The sequence below is a fragment of the Sander vitreus genome, chromosome 24, assembly GCF_031162955.1.
Source record: "Sander vitreus isolate 19-12246 chromosome 24, sanVit1, whole genome shotgun sequence".
Lineage (NCBI taxonomy): Eukaryota > Metazoa > Chordata > Actinopteri > Perciformes > Percidae > Sander > Sander vitreus.
In genome coordinates, this window is record NC_135878.1 from 10,219,639 (window position 1) to 10,235,239 (window position 15,601).

General features: G+C 41.1%; 1 protein-coding gene across 1 annotated transcript in view; it reads left to right on the forward strand.

Moving 5' to 3' along the window:
• The first annotated feature begins 1,004 nt into the window (after positions 1 to 1,004).
• Positions 1,005 to 15,601, forward strand: part of LOC144512603 (sodium/potassium-transporting ATPase subunit alpha-1) — a 28,394-nt gene continuing 13,797 nt past the window's right edge. The window contains exons 1-7 of the mRNA XM_078243412.1: positions 1,005 to 1,279; positions 11,383 to 11,496; positions 12,179 to 12,238; positions 13,609 to 13,710; positions 13,932 to 14,033; positions 14,886 to 14,999; positions 15,353 to 15,487. Coding sequence (XP_078099538.1) covers positions 1,268 to 1,279; positions 11,383 to 11,496; positions 12,179 to 12,238; positions 13,609 to 13,710; positions 13,932 to 14,033; positions 14,886 to 14,999; positions 15,353 to 15,487 — 639 coding nt within the window. The 5' untranslated portion in view covers positions 1,005 to 1,267. The remainder of the gene's footprint in view (positions 1,280 to 11,382; positions 11,497 to 12,178; positions 12,239 to 13,608; positions 13,711 to 13,931; positions 14,034 to 14,885; positions 15,000 to 15,352; positions 15,488 to 15,601) is intronic.

Below are 15,601 nucleotides of genomic sequence, written 5' to 3' on the forward strand. Positions count from 1 at the left end.
GCCAAACTATTCCTTTAAGAATAGGCCTATAGAAGGCTATGGTATCACATTCAACATGGGGGGGTCACAGCCGGGGGTCACGCATTAAGTTTTGTGTGTGATGGTGTGCATGTACATGTGTGTATTATGGGGAAATAAAGTGTGTTATTTCTCTTAAGCTGTTGCGTCATTTTTGTTTTTTCTTCTAATGTTAGCGTTGTATTTTCCTGCAATATGATCATAGTTATTGATAATTTCGCTCAGTTATTTGTATTTGATTCCTATCAGTGGATCTTATTGCTCATCCATGGTGAATGATGCTTTTTTTGTGATTGTTTTTATTTTATTTTTTTAATTCTTTATTAATAAACATTGCGAGCAATTCAGCAACGATGGACATTCTTATCCTACAATTAAAGATTCCAGTGTGCAAAAAAAAATAAATAATAATAATAAATCTCATTCAAATGATACATGAAAAAGTGAACTAAATTTAAAACCGTATCTAAACATAATGAATAAACAATGACATCAATAAGTCAACTTACTCAGCGGCTACAGAAAATAATTCTAGTATCTGTGCCTTACCCTTTTTTGTTTGTCATAATGGTTAATGTATCAATGTACTAATGTAATTCAACCAGAAAGGATTTGGGAAGCACTTTTCTTGCTTTGTATGAAATGTACCAACTAAGTAGCGTATAATATTTGTCATATAACTCAAAGGTTTATTACTTTATTCGAATTTAGTGATAATGACTTTGGGCATAATTGTTTTAGAGTGTCCAGTCCTTTTATAAACACCATTTTCCATGGTGAATGATGTGTGCAATGTGTGTGTGTGTGTGTGTGTGTGTGTGTGTGTGTGTGTGTGTGTGTGTGTGTGTGTGTGTGTGTGTGTGTGTGTGTGTGTGTGTGTGTGTATGTGTGTGTGTGTGTTGCATGAAAAACTGAAAAAAAGCCCAGTACTGGTGGACGCCCCGCCTCCATCCGTGGGGTTACCATGACAAACGGCGTCGACGTCACAATGGAAGGAACGCCGTCTATAAGTATTGGAGGTTCTGCCGCGGCCGCTCGCGAGCTCCGATGTGTGTTCCGGACGGTTGACACGTGCTGAAGAACAAAAAAAAAAAAAAATAACAAAAAATAACAAAAAATACTAATAACGGACACATCCTGGAGTTTTATTTTGTTTTAAGATTTTTGATGGTACATCCTTTTTAAGGTGGATTTTTCTTTCTCAATTTGTACTTGAAGTGGGCAGAATTAAGTCCACATCTTAGCCACCATGGGAAGAGGAGTGAGTATAAATATTGTCTTTGTTTGACTTCGCAGATGCTAATATTGTTCACATTGAGATATGTGGTGGGGACAAGATGGGTTTAAAACTTCGCCATTCAAACAAGTGGTTTACTTAATCGATGTTGATGTTGTCACGGTGGCGGGGGGGGGAGGTGGAGGTTCACATGTGTTAAGATAAGCAACAAGCCTCCTCTTTTATCTCAAAATGCCTGCTGTTGCTGTTTCAAAGTACTTTGACGACTTCCGTGTTTTCAACCCCCAGAAGCGTAAGACCCCCCTTTCATTTAACTAGGCAACGTGTAAAAGCAACGTAACTCGAAAGAAAGTTTCCGTCGCTCTCAAAAGATGCTTCTCAGCACCGAAAAACGGTTCGGTGTCTGGTTACGTAACGGGATGAGCTCAAACCAAACGCCTGGACTGTCAAAGTTTGACTGGAATTATCGCTAGCTGCGACGTTACAACTGTGGAGGGCTATTTTTGGTCGAATTTGGGTCGGAAAATGGTTCAAATATACTCCAGATACGTGTGTTGTTTTTTTTTGAATTTATGAAGTAGTTTCCCCCCCTTCAGGAAAAAAAAAGGTGTTTTGCCATTTTTAAGAAAAAAAAACAAACATTTAGCTTTCTTAGTGTGGTACTTTTTCGAGCAGCTGTGTATGCTGGGGATACATCCATGGGTATAAAATGGCTTGGCAGTGGGAGGGATATGTTGAAAACTCATGCCACGTTTTGTTCCCCCTTTGCTGGGAGATTTGGAGCTCTTGTGACCAAAAACTTATCTTAAAGTCAGATCTGTACACCTTGTAGGGAGAGTAGCTTGGTAGTGTGAATGCTTAGGTTGACACACGTTTGTATGATGCAGATTAAAAAAAAAATGCATTGTAGTAAACGGCATTAAAGTTGTCCTAGTTTCAGGAATAAGGCATATAAAAAGGGGGATTTTTAATTGTCGTTGCTGCTTTTTTGATCGCCACCTTTCGAAGCTTGGCTATCATAACATATTTTTTTTTGTCCCGCTATGTATTATAAGGTACCATTATTTCCACAGAGTATGACATTTTGGCAAGTGGCATCCTTTTAGAGGCTGTTGTGTCAAAAGAAGAATGATTTTAACCCAAGTAGATTTACCAGCGACCGTTCTGTTATTGTTCGGTTTTTCACGAACTTGAACTGTATGGGATGAAATTGAACCCTGTTGTATGAAATATCAGTAGTCGCCACACCCTGCCATGCTGCGCAACAGCTTCACTCATTATAGATTCAGCCTACAAGGGATGGAGAGTTGGATGGATGGAGTGAAAGGGAGGAAAATGGACTGAGAGAGATCTGGCGGGAGATGTAAAGCAGAATGGCTCATTCAGTCCCGCTCCTTCCTCCTTTTTCTCCATGGTGCTAATTTACGATTCTGAAAATCTTTGCTCGCTCTCTCTTGGCTTCTTGGCTGCTGCTGAATTTCTTTTCCTCCCCAATATGTGATGAAAGCCGTGCCCTGCCCCCATCCAACTTCCCTCCATTTCCCCGCTGCGTCTCCCCCTCCTTTCCTGCCCCCCCTCCATTCCTCCTCTTCTCTTCTCTCCTCCAATACATTCAGTGTTGGCACCGACAAATAGCAAAGACTTGGAAGAGATGCTCGCCACTACAGAGCTTTCCTGGTGCGAGTAGAGAGAGGCGTAGGGGGAGGGGGAGGAGAGGGAGGATGATAAGTTGTTGTTGATGTAATGGAGGAGAATAAGAGCAGTGAGAAGGAGCACAGGTATGAGAAGAGTCCAACAGTGATGATTATTTTTTTCCCAGTTTCCCCTCGTGTGTTGAACAACCCCCCCTTCAAATAAGAGATAACCCTTTTGCATGCCCTTTTTGTGCTTTTCAGTGTTTTCTCATCACATCGGCAGCACCGTGCAATAAACAAGGGGAAAAAAGCGAGTTAGCCGAGAGGAGGGATTGATTGCACTGAGAGGGAGTGGGGGGGGTGATATTAGGGCGAGCCAAGAGACACCAGTTGCCGCATTGCCACCATTGAGCAACTTGGCTCCCAGACATGATAGAGAGGAGGAGGGAGAGAAAACGCTGGGGGGGCTGAAAACAAACATCCATTTCTAAAGTGCAATATCAATCAGTTACTCTAATGAATGATCTGTTGCCGTGCTTTAAATTAAGGGAGCCTTTGGAAAGGGGAGCAGGTAAAGATTTAATTATTTTAAGATGTAATGTGTCTATATTTTAGTGAATACTTTCTCTTTTCTGAATAAATAGAGGTGTAGAACATTTAAAATGTCTAACATATAAACCTGTCCTGTCACCCGTCCTGGCTAACTGGGCAGCGATGCAGAGCAGGAGCTATGAGACAGCTGTCAAAGTCACAGGAGACCGATGGTGGGAATCCTGTTCCTATTTTTATTTTATTTTTTCTCCTTAACTGGCTGAACAATAAATGCGACAGCATGATATATTTCATTCCGAAATGCTTGCTGAAAAAAAAAAAAGATTCTTGTACTTTTTTTTTTTTTTAGCTTCGTAAATATAAAGATCTGTGGTATTTTGGGGTAAGGACGTTCAGTTAGAGGAAAAAAGGAGGAACACTTAGCTGTTCGGCTGTCTTTTAGGTGACTGGAAGAGTGAAAACCGGTACATATTTTCATGCAATGGTGGTGGGGGGCTTCTGAGATTATAGGTTAAACTTGTCCATGCATTATTTATTTTTTTATCTTCATGCATGTTTAAAGCTATGTTAAATGGATACCGGGTAGATCAGTCGGTTTCTGGATGTCTATGGGAAAGTTACCACTTGTACAGCTTAGGATTTTGCCCGGTGTTTTTATTTTTTATTTCTTTTTTATCAAATGCTTTCAAATATGTACATTCTGCTAGTGTAGTTCAATCAGACCATGTAGCAACTTTGGCAAGATTTAAATTTCTTTTTGGGGGGGGGAGGTAAATTCCTCAACGGAGGATCTATCTCTTTAGTGGCCACAGATGATAACACTCGACCATAAAAACCCACCTTCCTATCTCCGAGTGAGGAGTCGGCTGGTTATTATTCACACTGTGAGCTGACCCGGCATGTCAGCCGTCGGGGCCACTCTTCATCTCAGCCGAAGAGGCACCCCCACTATACCTTCACATCCATTCTTTACAGTCTGTTTCCCTCCTTGTTCTTTCTGTTTGTACCTGTTTTCCATCTCTTTCTGTGTCTCTCTCTCTCTCACTCTCTCTCTCTGAGGATTTAACATTCTTTCCGCTTGGCAGTCATTCTGTATTAACCGGGGCTTTTGTCACACGCCACCCCTTGTCTGTGACAGAACACAGCATACTCCGTCTCTCCCTCTTTTTCTCTTTTTCACACTCACTCCATATCCCCCCCCCCCCCCGTAAATCCCAGCTCCTCGTTGTTGTACTTCGTTTCATCTATCTTTTTGCTGTTTCTCTTGTCTCTTTTCTTTCCCTCTTTTCTTTCCTTTTGTCGCTCCACCCTCCCTCTTTCTCTTATTCTTTCACATGTCATCTCTCTCTCTCTCTCTCTCTCTCTCTCTCTCTCTCTCTCTCTCTCTCTCTGTCCTTTCCTCTGTTTGGCTAAGCAGCTTGAGCCGTGAGATTTGTTTTCTGTGACAGCTCTTTGAACTTTCACTGCAAGCCTGTTGCTCCGCAAAAGTGGAACATTTAATATAACAAACTGCAGAGCACACTGTTCCCCTGCCTCTGTCCGTGCATCAATGAGGAAACATGACATTTTCCATGCCAAAAGAACGCCATGTCATAATCCAGGTCTTAAGTACTGTAATCTGAATCCCTGGGTTCATGTGATTATGACATGAAAACACAGGAAGTTTGAATGTTAACGATAAATAATGTTGGACACATTCAGCTCTCCCCCTCTTGAGGAAATGATGCAACTTGTAGCTATGGTGTCTTGGCCAGTTAATGTCACAGAGGTGTGGCTAAGCTCTGTGGAAAAAAAAAGAAGAGCCATTGATTTACTGGTTCATTCATTCTAGTCCAGATCACCTCCGGGGTCGCTTGTTCAGCTCTTAAATTATGTTTTTTTTCTCCACATAGAGAACAATTTATCATGAAATGTATACCTGTGGGGGGGGGGGATATCCTTTCTTGTATAATGACATAATATCTCTGCTTATAGGCTTGGTTTTACCAACTTGATATATGAGGAATTAACATGTTTATAAATGAATAATCCGTAAAAAAAATTCAATGACTACAAAGCTCAAGAAAGAAAAGCTCAAAAAGAAATCATTGTGTGTTCTCTGCCGAGGAGTTTAACTGACTGAAAATGTATATTTCCTTTTTTGTTCATGACATTTTTAAGTTTCTTAAGAGCCACGTCAGTGTCAGCAACAGGATTGAACGGGATTGCAACTGTGCAGTTTTAGAAACGTTGAAAAGAAATGTAAACATCTTTTCAACAGGTTTTTCTGCTGATTTCAGTAGATATTTTACCACTGTATTGTCACAAGTGGGACTGAGTCAATAACACCACATTCACATGGCAAACAACAAGCACTGTAAGTTGATGGTGGCATTTTTCATGCGAGTGGTGTGCGTCACCTTGGCAGTAGAAAAGTGCCCATGAATTAAAAAAAAACAAAAAAAAACAAACAAGGAAAGGCATTGATTCATTCATTCACTTTTGTTCTGCTGGAAGAAAAGTGAAAGTTGCACAGGACGTGAAGGGAGTGTTAAACACGGGCCGTGTGTAAATCAACACACTTTCTTTTGAGAGAGGGAGAGAGAGAGAGAGAGAGAGAGAGAGAGAGAGAGAGAGAGAGAGACTTTAAAATATGCGACCGCTTGACCGAACTCTCGCTTCAGAGTTTTGTCAGAGCCAGTAGGTTGCTGTTCACTCAGGCGAGGAAAAACAGAGTTTTTTTTTTTAGGGTTTCATTGCTATTTGAAGAGTTCTCAATGTCCTTCTCACACAAGCCCTAGCTTTTCTCTAACTGTTTTTCAGTTTGACCGTTTCTCATTCTCGCCTCAATTTTCACAAAAAAAAAGTCCCAGATAACTTTATATATAAGTTCAATTTGCAACTGTTGAAGGTTGCTTCACACTGCTCAGCTGAACCAGGGTCAATATGGGGTCTTCATTCACTAATGTAAGCAACACTTAGGTGCAACCTAAATTGGTTGTAAACTACACTTTGACTTCACTGAATGAGGCATTTCAGTATGTATTCTCTACATGTGAAATTCCCACAAATCTCCATAAAGGCTGAAGAAAATGCAGTGTGTGGACCACATGCCCGTGGTCTAAACAGTCGCATGAAAAGATTTCTGAGCCTTTTGTTTGTGTTTTTGAACACAAACAAAGATTTTATGGAAGTTGTTCAAAGGGCCATTGTTGTTTTCATTGGAGCAAATGCTTCTCCACCACGCCGTCTCTTTGCTGTAGAGCATCCTTCCATTTGGGCTTTCCGTGCCCTCTTCTCACCCTATTTCCCTCTGATGCATCGCACAAATCACAAACGCATAAGGTGCATACCAAAAAGGATTTTCTAAAAAAAAAAAATTTGGTACCAAACTACACTACAAATGCGATGCTTCGAATGTGGAAAATAGCATGGCTAACATTTAGAGGTGACACTATTGGTATCAGAAGCTCTACTGCAGGAGCTTCCTGTAACACGGACAAATATCATATCTGTGAATTGTAGTTGCATTAAAACAGCATTGGGCGTAGAAAGCCTCATTGTAGCATCTCATGGTGGCGCAAGTGGCTGGGCTTTGAAAGTGTGACAAGTGGAACTTGTCTGATAAAATTGGGACTCTCCCTTGAAGGCCCTGCACACACGTGTTTTGAGATTAGGCCGGGATTAACTGTACGTGCACTCGCCAAACTACACATATTAATAAGAATAAAGACAACAGAATGAAGAAAAATGTCAGTCAAGTGTGTTGTGGTCTTTAATTGCACTAAATTTGTAGCAAAATGTGTGAGCATAGATAAGGGTGTAGATGTGTCAACAGCAGCTTTGTTGTCTGATTACAACTATCTTGACTTCTCAGTTCTCAGTCTTTTAAAGGAAATGTCAAAGGGCAGATGCAGGAAGACATTCATTGTTTCTTGTCAGCTGCTGGTCTAACATGGTAGCAGCTTTCCAGAACAGAATGCCACAGTTTAAAATGTCTTTGAGTCTGTTACCAGGGACGACGTGCCACGATGTGGGTTAACATTACTACTCTGGCATTTCTCCGTCTCCATTTATTGAGTTGAAGTGGTGCACTTGAAATACCTGAGCTGTGTTCGAAACCGTTACCCATCACGGAATAGTTCACTATATTGTGTGTCCGCCATTTTGTAATGGTGTTCGAATTAATTTCATTCACTATATAGTCCACTATAAAATACCCACAATGCACAGCTAATTTTAGTGTACTTCGGATGTACCCCTACATTTTACTCCCGTATACAACAATGCAACGCGGCCTGTGAGGAGAAGAAGAAGCAGAAGTAACCGCGAAAACTGAAAAAAAGGAAAAATGGAACGGGCTTTAGCTTCTAAACAGTGGGAATGTAACATGCAACATACAGTATATACAACCTTTTACTATCCTCCCAGAGTGCTCGGTTTTTATTAGGGAAGTAGTAGAAATATTTTAGTTTCGGTGTGTTCACATGATGCTGGGTGCGCCCGCCTCCGTCACACAAATAACAGGCGCACCTCGTGACGCAAGTCATGCAACGATGCGTTTTCAGTGAGTGTCCGAAATCTCGTTTGGTCGTTCCCAATATAGTTAACTATTTAATAAACACTACATAGGGAAGAGTAAGTGAGGGAGTGGTTTGGATCTTGCACACAGGCATTTTTGGTTGGTATGCAAACTCTTAAGGTAAGCAAAGAGCTAGTAAGTTAGCACTCCTGTTTTCTCTAGCATTGTTTGATTGCTGTTTTGCGCCATTCATTGTTTTTTTTAGGAAACTGTGATTACGGGCACTTCAGAAAGGCCTGTAGTTTTCATTCTTAAAATTTTAATCAAAGAGTAGGGCTGCAACTAGTGCGCGTTTTTGTCATCAATTAATCTAGCAGTTCTTTTTTTCGATTGGTTTGGTGGTTGATGGTTTAGTCTACAAAAATGTCAGAAAAAAAGTACTTAAGTTTCACAACTGAATGCTTTCATAGCTCTAAATATCTACCAATATATCAAGGGTTTTATAAAATGAAATCTGGATTTGACATTTATTATATTAAGATAATTAAATGTTATGCTGTTATGCTATACATAAACAGGAAACAATACATCTAATATCTTAGTATTTGAATGAGGCTCAAATAGACCACTAGCACTTCTGTCCAGTCTGTTGGAAATAAAGTCTGTGTTCCAACTTTGGGCTCTGGACCATGGTTTGTGAATGATTTGCCATAAGCCAGATGGCCTCTGGGGGCCCTCGGGGGTCCAGAGGCTAAGATCTGGCCGCAGTGATCCAGAACCAGGCTTCGTGTTTTCCCAGCTTAGCCGGCCAGGGGGCTCGAGCTACAATAACAACATGTGCTAGGATCACACACTCTGCTCTACTGACTCCCTGGGAAACTTTTAAAAGGCTAATGCAGTAGATAAACAATATTCGTTAGCATATTTCCGTGACTGATGTCCATATGTGGTCATACCCCCGTGGGGGAGCCACACTTGGGTCATTTTGTGTCAAATATATATCGTTCTCGAAAGAGTTTCAAAATGGCTGCTTCACACTGTGGTGCTGCATGCAGACAAATGGCTCATTTGTAGTCTTTCGGAAGCCTCACTCCCTGCTAACATGCCAATACCTCTGATACTTGTACAGAGCTGAATTATAGATGAGCCTGAACCGCTAATCGATGTTGGCTTCACTCTCGTGTTACCTACCTGAAACACATACAAGCTTAACTTTCTCTCCCTCGCTGTGATTAACACACACACACACACACACACACACACACACACACACACACACACACAGAGAGAGAGAGAGAAGCCTACAGATTTTTTACCTGTTAAGTCAAGCCGCTAATGTTCCTTGTACAACATGTCCTTCAGGGCACTACATCTCTCTATAAATGGAGTGTAGGCTCATACTATCTGTTGGCAACTCACCTGATTACACTTGCGGTAAGACAGCGGGCAGGACTGACACACTGACTTGGCGAGTTATTTTGGGTTGGCTGAGAGATGATAAAAATCATTTTGTTGTTTACTGCCCAGTGATTTACTTTCCTATTCAGTGCATGATTTAGCACTCCTTTTTTGCTAAATTGTTGAATCTTTTGGGCTTTTTAAATTCCACTTCAGCACCTCTTCTGTCCCTGGTCCTCGTTCCTTCCTCCCTATTCACCTTCTCTCTGTCACGCTGTCTCGCACACCGTTTGGCTTACAGCCATCTAAAAGACGCAACCTTTTGTTGCTCTGTCAGCTACAGTGGCTGCTGGTAATAAGAGAGGATGTATGCGAGGAGAGAAAGGGACAGAGAGGCTGACCGTCACACTGTGCCAGAGTTGATGGCGTGATAGGGAATGTCAAGAAAAAGAAGAGTCACACAAATTAAGGATATTTCTGTACTTGAAATGTTTGTTTCACCTATTTTCACAACTTAAATTGTTTCTGTGAGATCCAGTTTTAAACTTAGAAATGTTTCTAAGTGAATTTTAGTTTTCAGCCCTGCCCTGCAGCCTAATCTGTCTCACCATCTAAAAAAAAAAAAAAAAAGCAATTATCTTCCAACTGACCAAAAACTACATGGTGCTCCTCCCTTTGGTTACATTGTTGATGTACACACACTCAAAGTGTCACTCTTTAGCTTGCCTGATCCTTTAAACTGCAGTAAGTGATCGTCACGGGTTTGGAAGATGCATGGATTACTCAATCAATAATCAATATACACACACGTTATGGACGTGTATAGCAAGATGAGTTTTGAGGCAAATTAATAATCAGCTGATGAAGTTGTCTTTCAAAAGTTTGCAAATCCTGAAAAAGGGGATCCCCATAGAGTTGTTTTTGCAGTGACAGATGACACTGGTGTACATAAAGCCAGGATCCAAGACTTTGTTTTCACTCTCTGCTCCTCCAACAGGGCTCTGTATCTCACAACATAACTGCATGTGACAAGTAAAGAGGACTGTTGGACTTTAACTGGGTTTGTTAAAGTTTGTGGCAGTTTGTCTCCCAATTTAGGCCGTACTTTTTTTATATCTGGTTCTGTGTGTGCATTGACCCCCATGCAGTCTTGAAAAGATGCACTATGACAAAATATCTTCTGTTGTAAACTTTTGCAGTGCAAATGATATGACCTCAGACTAGCTGACTAGTTGATCTAAATCAATGGTGACCCCGCCCAAAGAGTCGTGACTCGTAGGATACATGTGAGGGATCGGGGACATGCTAAACAGGATAGGAAAGCAGAGAAAAAACACATTCCGGCTACACAAAATTAAGTTAGTATATCTTACTATTTTTGTAATCTTTGCTTTCAAATAACTTGGTAATTTTACATCTTCAGGCCCCTAAAACTACGCAGTTTAAGGCTGTAATACAGCCATGGTCGATATTAAGACTTGTGGGTACATTGTGGCTTTAATCACACATATGTAGGTGTTAACTGAGGCTCACTTTCTGAGACTATTACTCATTCAAACTGCTGCCACGTCTGACAAATCTAGCTCCAACATATGCAACATTTGGAGACAATCGAAAGCTGTCATTTTACAAGTGATTATATCAAAGTTTTTTTTAATCATTATAGTGATAATACAGTATTTTTGAAAGGGCAGCTCGCACCAAAGTATCCATAATCATACTGTAGAATATCCAGTGTGTATTATAGCTAGTATAAAACATTTACCAAAGCTTGTGCGTTGCCTTTTAAAAGGGCTCTACTAAGCACCATCGGAGTCAGAAATGAGAGAAAATGAGAAACGAGACTAACCAACTCAAGAACAAATACATTTCTGACCCTGGACATGTTGTGTTTACACTATGTTGTGTCCCAGTCTACATCTCTGCCGAGGGCAGTATTGCTCATCATCACTTAATATTATAGGTTACTAAACAATGTTTCTCTTTTTTTTTATTTTATTTTAATTTTTTCCCTTCTTCTTTCCCCTTTGTTGTGTTTCCAGGAAGGACGCGAGCAGTATGAGCTCGCTGCGACCTCGGAGCAAGGCAGCAAGAAGAAGGCGAAGGGGAAGAAGAAGGAGAAAGATATGGACGAACTGAAGAAGGAAGTGGACATGGTGAATGTCTCAGCTTCACTTTTTGTTTTTCCACTCTTCTCATTGGCCTCAGGAGCTCTTCCCCCTCACTGTCCGCCGTCTTCTGCTTCCAATATGACCACATACCATTCTTTTATTAGAATGGTTTCTCCTACCTCTCTTCCCTTCATGTACCTCTTCGTGCTCTCTCTCTCGCGCTCTCTCTCTCTCTCTCTCTCTCTCTCTCTCTCTCTCTCATGTAAAATCACATACAAGAACTGAAAATATACTCCTTCACTTTCTCTTTCCCTCCTCACTTCATTTCATGCTCCTCTTTTCTCTCATTTGTTGCTCACCTACCATCTTCCTTCTGCTTTTCCTCCTACTTATTTCCCTTTTATCTTTCCCTTCCTTTTCTTCCTCTCCTCCTCCTCCTCCTTCTCGCGTTCTTGTAACCTCCCCTGTGTCTTTTGTTGGCTCCTCATCCATCCATTCATTCTTTTCCCTTAACTGGGAATGTTTCTCTGTCATTGTCATAGCTCTACCTTGTGGGAGGTAGTTATTTTAAAATGGAAGGTCAGCACACACTGAGCTGTAAATGTCACTGGGTTTGGGCATGTTGAACACACACACACACACACATACATATAATAGATACACGCACGCACACAGACATAAACACTGGACTGACGCCACCTCCTTTTCTCTCTGTGTGTCCTTGCAGGATGATCACAAGCTGACCCTCGATGAACTTAATCGCAAATATGGAACAGACCTCAACAATGTGAGTGAGATTACTAGGAAAATGTGCTGTATTATGTGTCTGCGTGTTTTTGAATGTGTTGTACTTGAAATGTGTATCGCTTTAAAAGTCACACTGAGATGTCATTTTGACAGCCAGCATTCTTTACTCCAAAGTCTGGCATCGTAATGTCATTTTGAAAAGTGTATTTCCATCAATAGTGTCCACATTAATCATGGAGATCATATAAATATCAAATATCGGCAGCATACTGGCTGCCATTAACTTTCATTTTTCTCTTCAGTCTGTCAGTTGATTGTCAGTGACTGAATGATCAATGCAGCTTAGATGAATTAAACAGAGGACTCTGTTTACAGCAACTACAGGCTCAGCTCTCCCAGCATTTATTAAACAAAGAACGTCGATCGAGAGAAAGAGGGAGAGAAAGGGGAGGGGGGAGGGTTTGATTTGTTTTCTGATCTTAATATTAGCTTTATGGTGGTGGTAGGTGGATTTTCGTATCTTTGGACGGAGCCAGGCTAGGTGTTTCCCCCTGCTTCCAGTCTTTGCACTAAGCTTACAGGCTTGAAGCTGGCTGTAGCTTCAAATTTACCGTTTAAAAAAACCCATGAAAGCGGTATCGATCTTCTCATTTAAATCTCAGCAAGAAAGCAAATGAAGATATTTTCTGAAATATAGTATACCTTTAATTGTTCACAGTGAACAATGGCCATGTATTATATATATTCATAAAATATTGACAGCAGGTTTCAAAAACCACATCAGAAAACGGTATGAATGCGTTGCCTGTCCAGTGTGTTCTTGGAGTGTGTTTAAAGCATGCAGGATCCATGACTGTCTTTAAGACATGCCTTCAACCCCCCCACCACATTCAATCACACACTCCAACTGGCCCTCTGTCCTCATGCAAATGTACTCCTGATCACTCAGGAAAGATCAAGGAGAATAGTTAATCAGTGCCTCTAAAAACTGGGCTCTCCAAGCTGTGTGTGTGTGGGTGTGTGTGTGTGTGTGTGTGTGTGTGTGAATAATTTATTAGCTAGTCCCTGTGCCCTGATTTCATGTGATCCTATTTGCCTCACTTTACTCTTCTTCTTCCTTCTGTTTTCTTCCTCCTACTTGCTGAATGACATGGCCTTGTTTATTCTGTTGATGCTGTGTTGCTAGGCGATTAGTAGCACCTACAGACCCCCCCCCCCCGACTTAGATATGTGTCAGTGAGTTTGTGTGTACATGTGTGGTTGGCTGGCAAACGATAAGGCCGTGCGTATTAAAATACATGATTGTTAATCTGACTTTTAACATGTTAACACTTTTTTAGAACATCTGGCCGAGAATCTAACTTTTATCAGCTTTTATGCAACTGAATCGGTATCTTCTTCTTGCTTCAGGGTTTGACTAGTGCTAAGGCTGCTGAGATTCTGGCTCGTGATGGGCCCAATGCCCTCACTCCTCCCCCCACCACCCCAGAATGGGTCAAATTCTGCAAACAGGTATTACATCAGCTCTGTTGTAAACTGTACACCATCTGTCTTGGTGGTAGAGGACTGTCACTGTCATGACTGAGAGCATGTTCTCTCTTGTACACTTTTATTTTTCAGCTCCTATCAACGTTTAAATGTAGCCTCAATCTCCTAATTTACAAGTTTCACAAATGGAGCATCTTACTCAAATGTCAGGCTTAAAAGGTCCCTCCTGTTCTGTTTTCCTTCAGATGTTCGGCGGTTTCTCGATGCTTCTGTGGACTGGTGCCCTCCTCTGTTTCCTGGCTTACGGTATCCAGGCTGCAATGGAGGATGAGCCTGCTAATGATAATGTAAGAAAATGTCCTTGTAGTCCATGTAGTGTCTTGATGTGTCAGTAGTGCATACTTTAATCATAGCTTGATGTCAATTTCATACAATGTTGAGATTTTTATGAGGGTATGTTTCATGATGTTTTTTTTTTTTTTTGTGGAAGTCTGTTGGTGCTATGAAATTGACAATATGGTGATTGTGTCAATATGTAGGTATTATGAGGAAATAACTTTAGAGTTTTCCAGCCCCAATGTAATACAAACTATTATTTCTTCATTGTGTGGTGATTATGGTTCAGGATTAGCCAGTTTTACAGCACAAAATAGTAGATAATGTTAGAAGCTGGTAGGGATCGACCGATTATTAATAATTAATGAAACCGATAACCGAGCGATCACGGAAGGCTTGTATCATCTGGATGCGGCAACAGTTTTATTGTCATTACCGAGAATTCCTCATGGGGGAAACGGAAACTAAACACTATAGGTTTAAGCAATTATTTAATGAATTAGAAACTTTAACACAATACCCAGTAAAGATAGTCAGGTAGTGTTGTGGGCGGGACATTAAGTCAGACTCAGTGGTGAGTGAAACCGAAGCAGAGGGACAGACACAGAGCTGTAGCGGAGCCAAAGTAGCGCCCTTTTTTAATTAAGTAAGTTAACAGTTTACAATTTACAGATAATCTGCAAACTGCCAAAAAAAAACCCCGGCCAGGGCCAATAATTGGTCCATCCCTAGTAGCTGGCTCCTAATTGAAATTTAAAAATGTCGCAATACACAAAGTAAGGTAATGGTCTTGATCTACTAACTGTCTATATTGTTTCCATAAATTAGACGTAATACCCTGTGAATATTTTTGACGCTCACAGTTGTACCTGGGTGTGGTGCTTTCCGCTGTCGTCATCATCACTGGTTGCTTCTCCTACTACCAAGAGGCCAAGAGCTCCAAGATCATGGACTCCTTCAAGAACCTGGTCCCACAGGTGCCCCTTACATTTTGAGACAGTTTTGTACATAATCATGAACATACTAAGCTCACAACAAATGAACAGTGTGTAACAGTATACTGAAATCTCTACTTATAAAAACCCCTGTGGTATTGTCAACTCTGGTATGTTAATTCAAGGTCTTTTCCACTTTGCGGTACAAAAACAGTAGAGTCCTCTTGACATCTGAATCCCATTAGCCCTGTTAAATAATTTGGAGGTTAATTATAAAAATCATTTTCATTATTTTATAAAAAAAAAAAGAGACAGACAGAAAATAAAACGGGCAAGTCTCGCTTTCTCCTTTCTCTTACACAAGTGTCTGTCTCCGCCGTTGTCTCGTCTCGTAGCAAGCCCTGGTTGTCCGTGACGGCGAGAAGAAGAACATCAACGCTGAGGAGGTGGTGGTCGGGGATTTAGTGGAGGTGAAAGGCGGTGACAGGATCCCCGCTGATCTGCGAATCATCTCCGCCCACGGCTGCAAGGTGGGTGACCTCTTGACACAAGTTATTTTCTACGGTCCGGGAGCCATATTCTAAGGAATTAATCCTGAAAACCATTTCTCCATCAAAACATTAAAGGTGGTACCTTGACCTTTT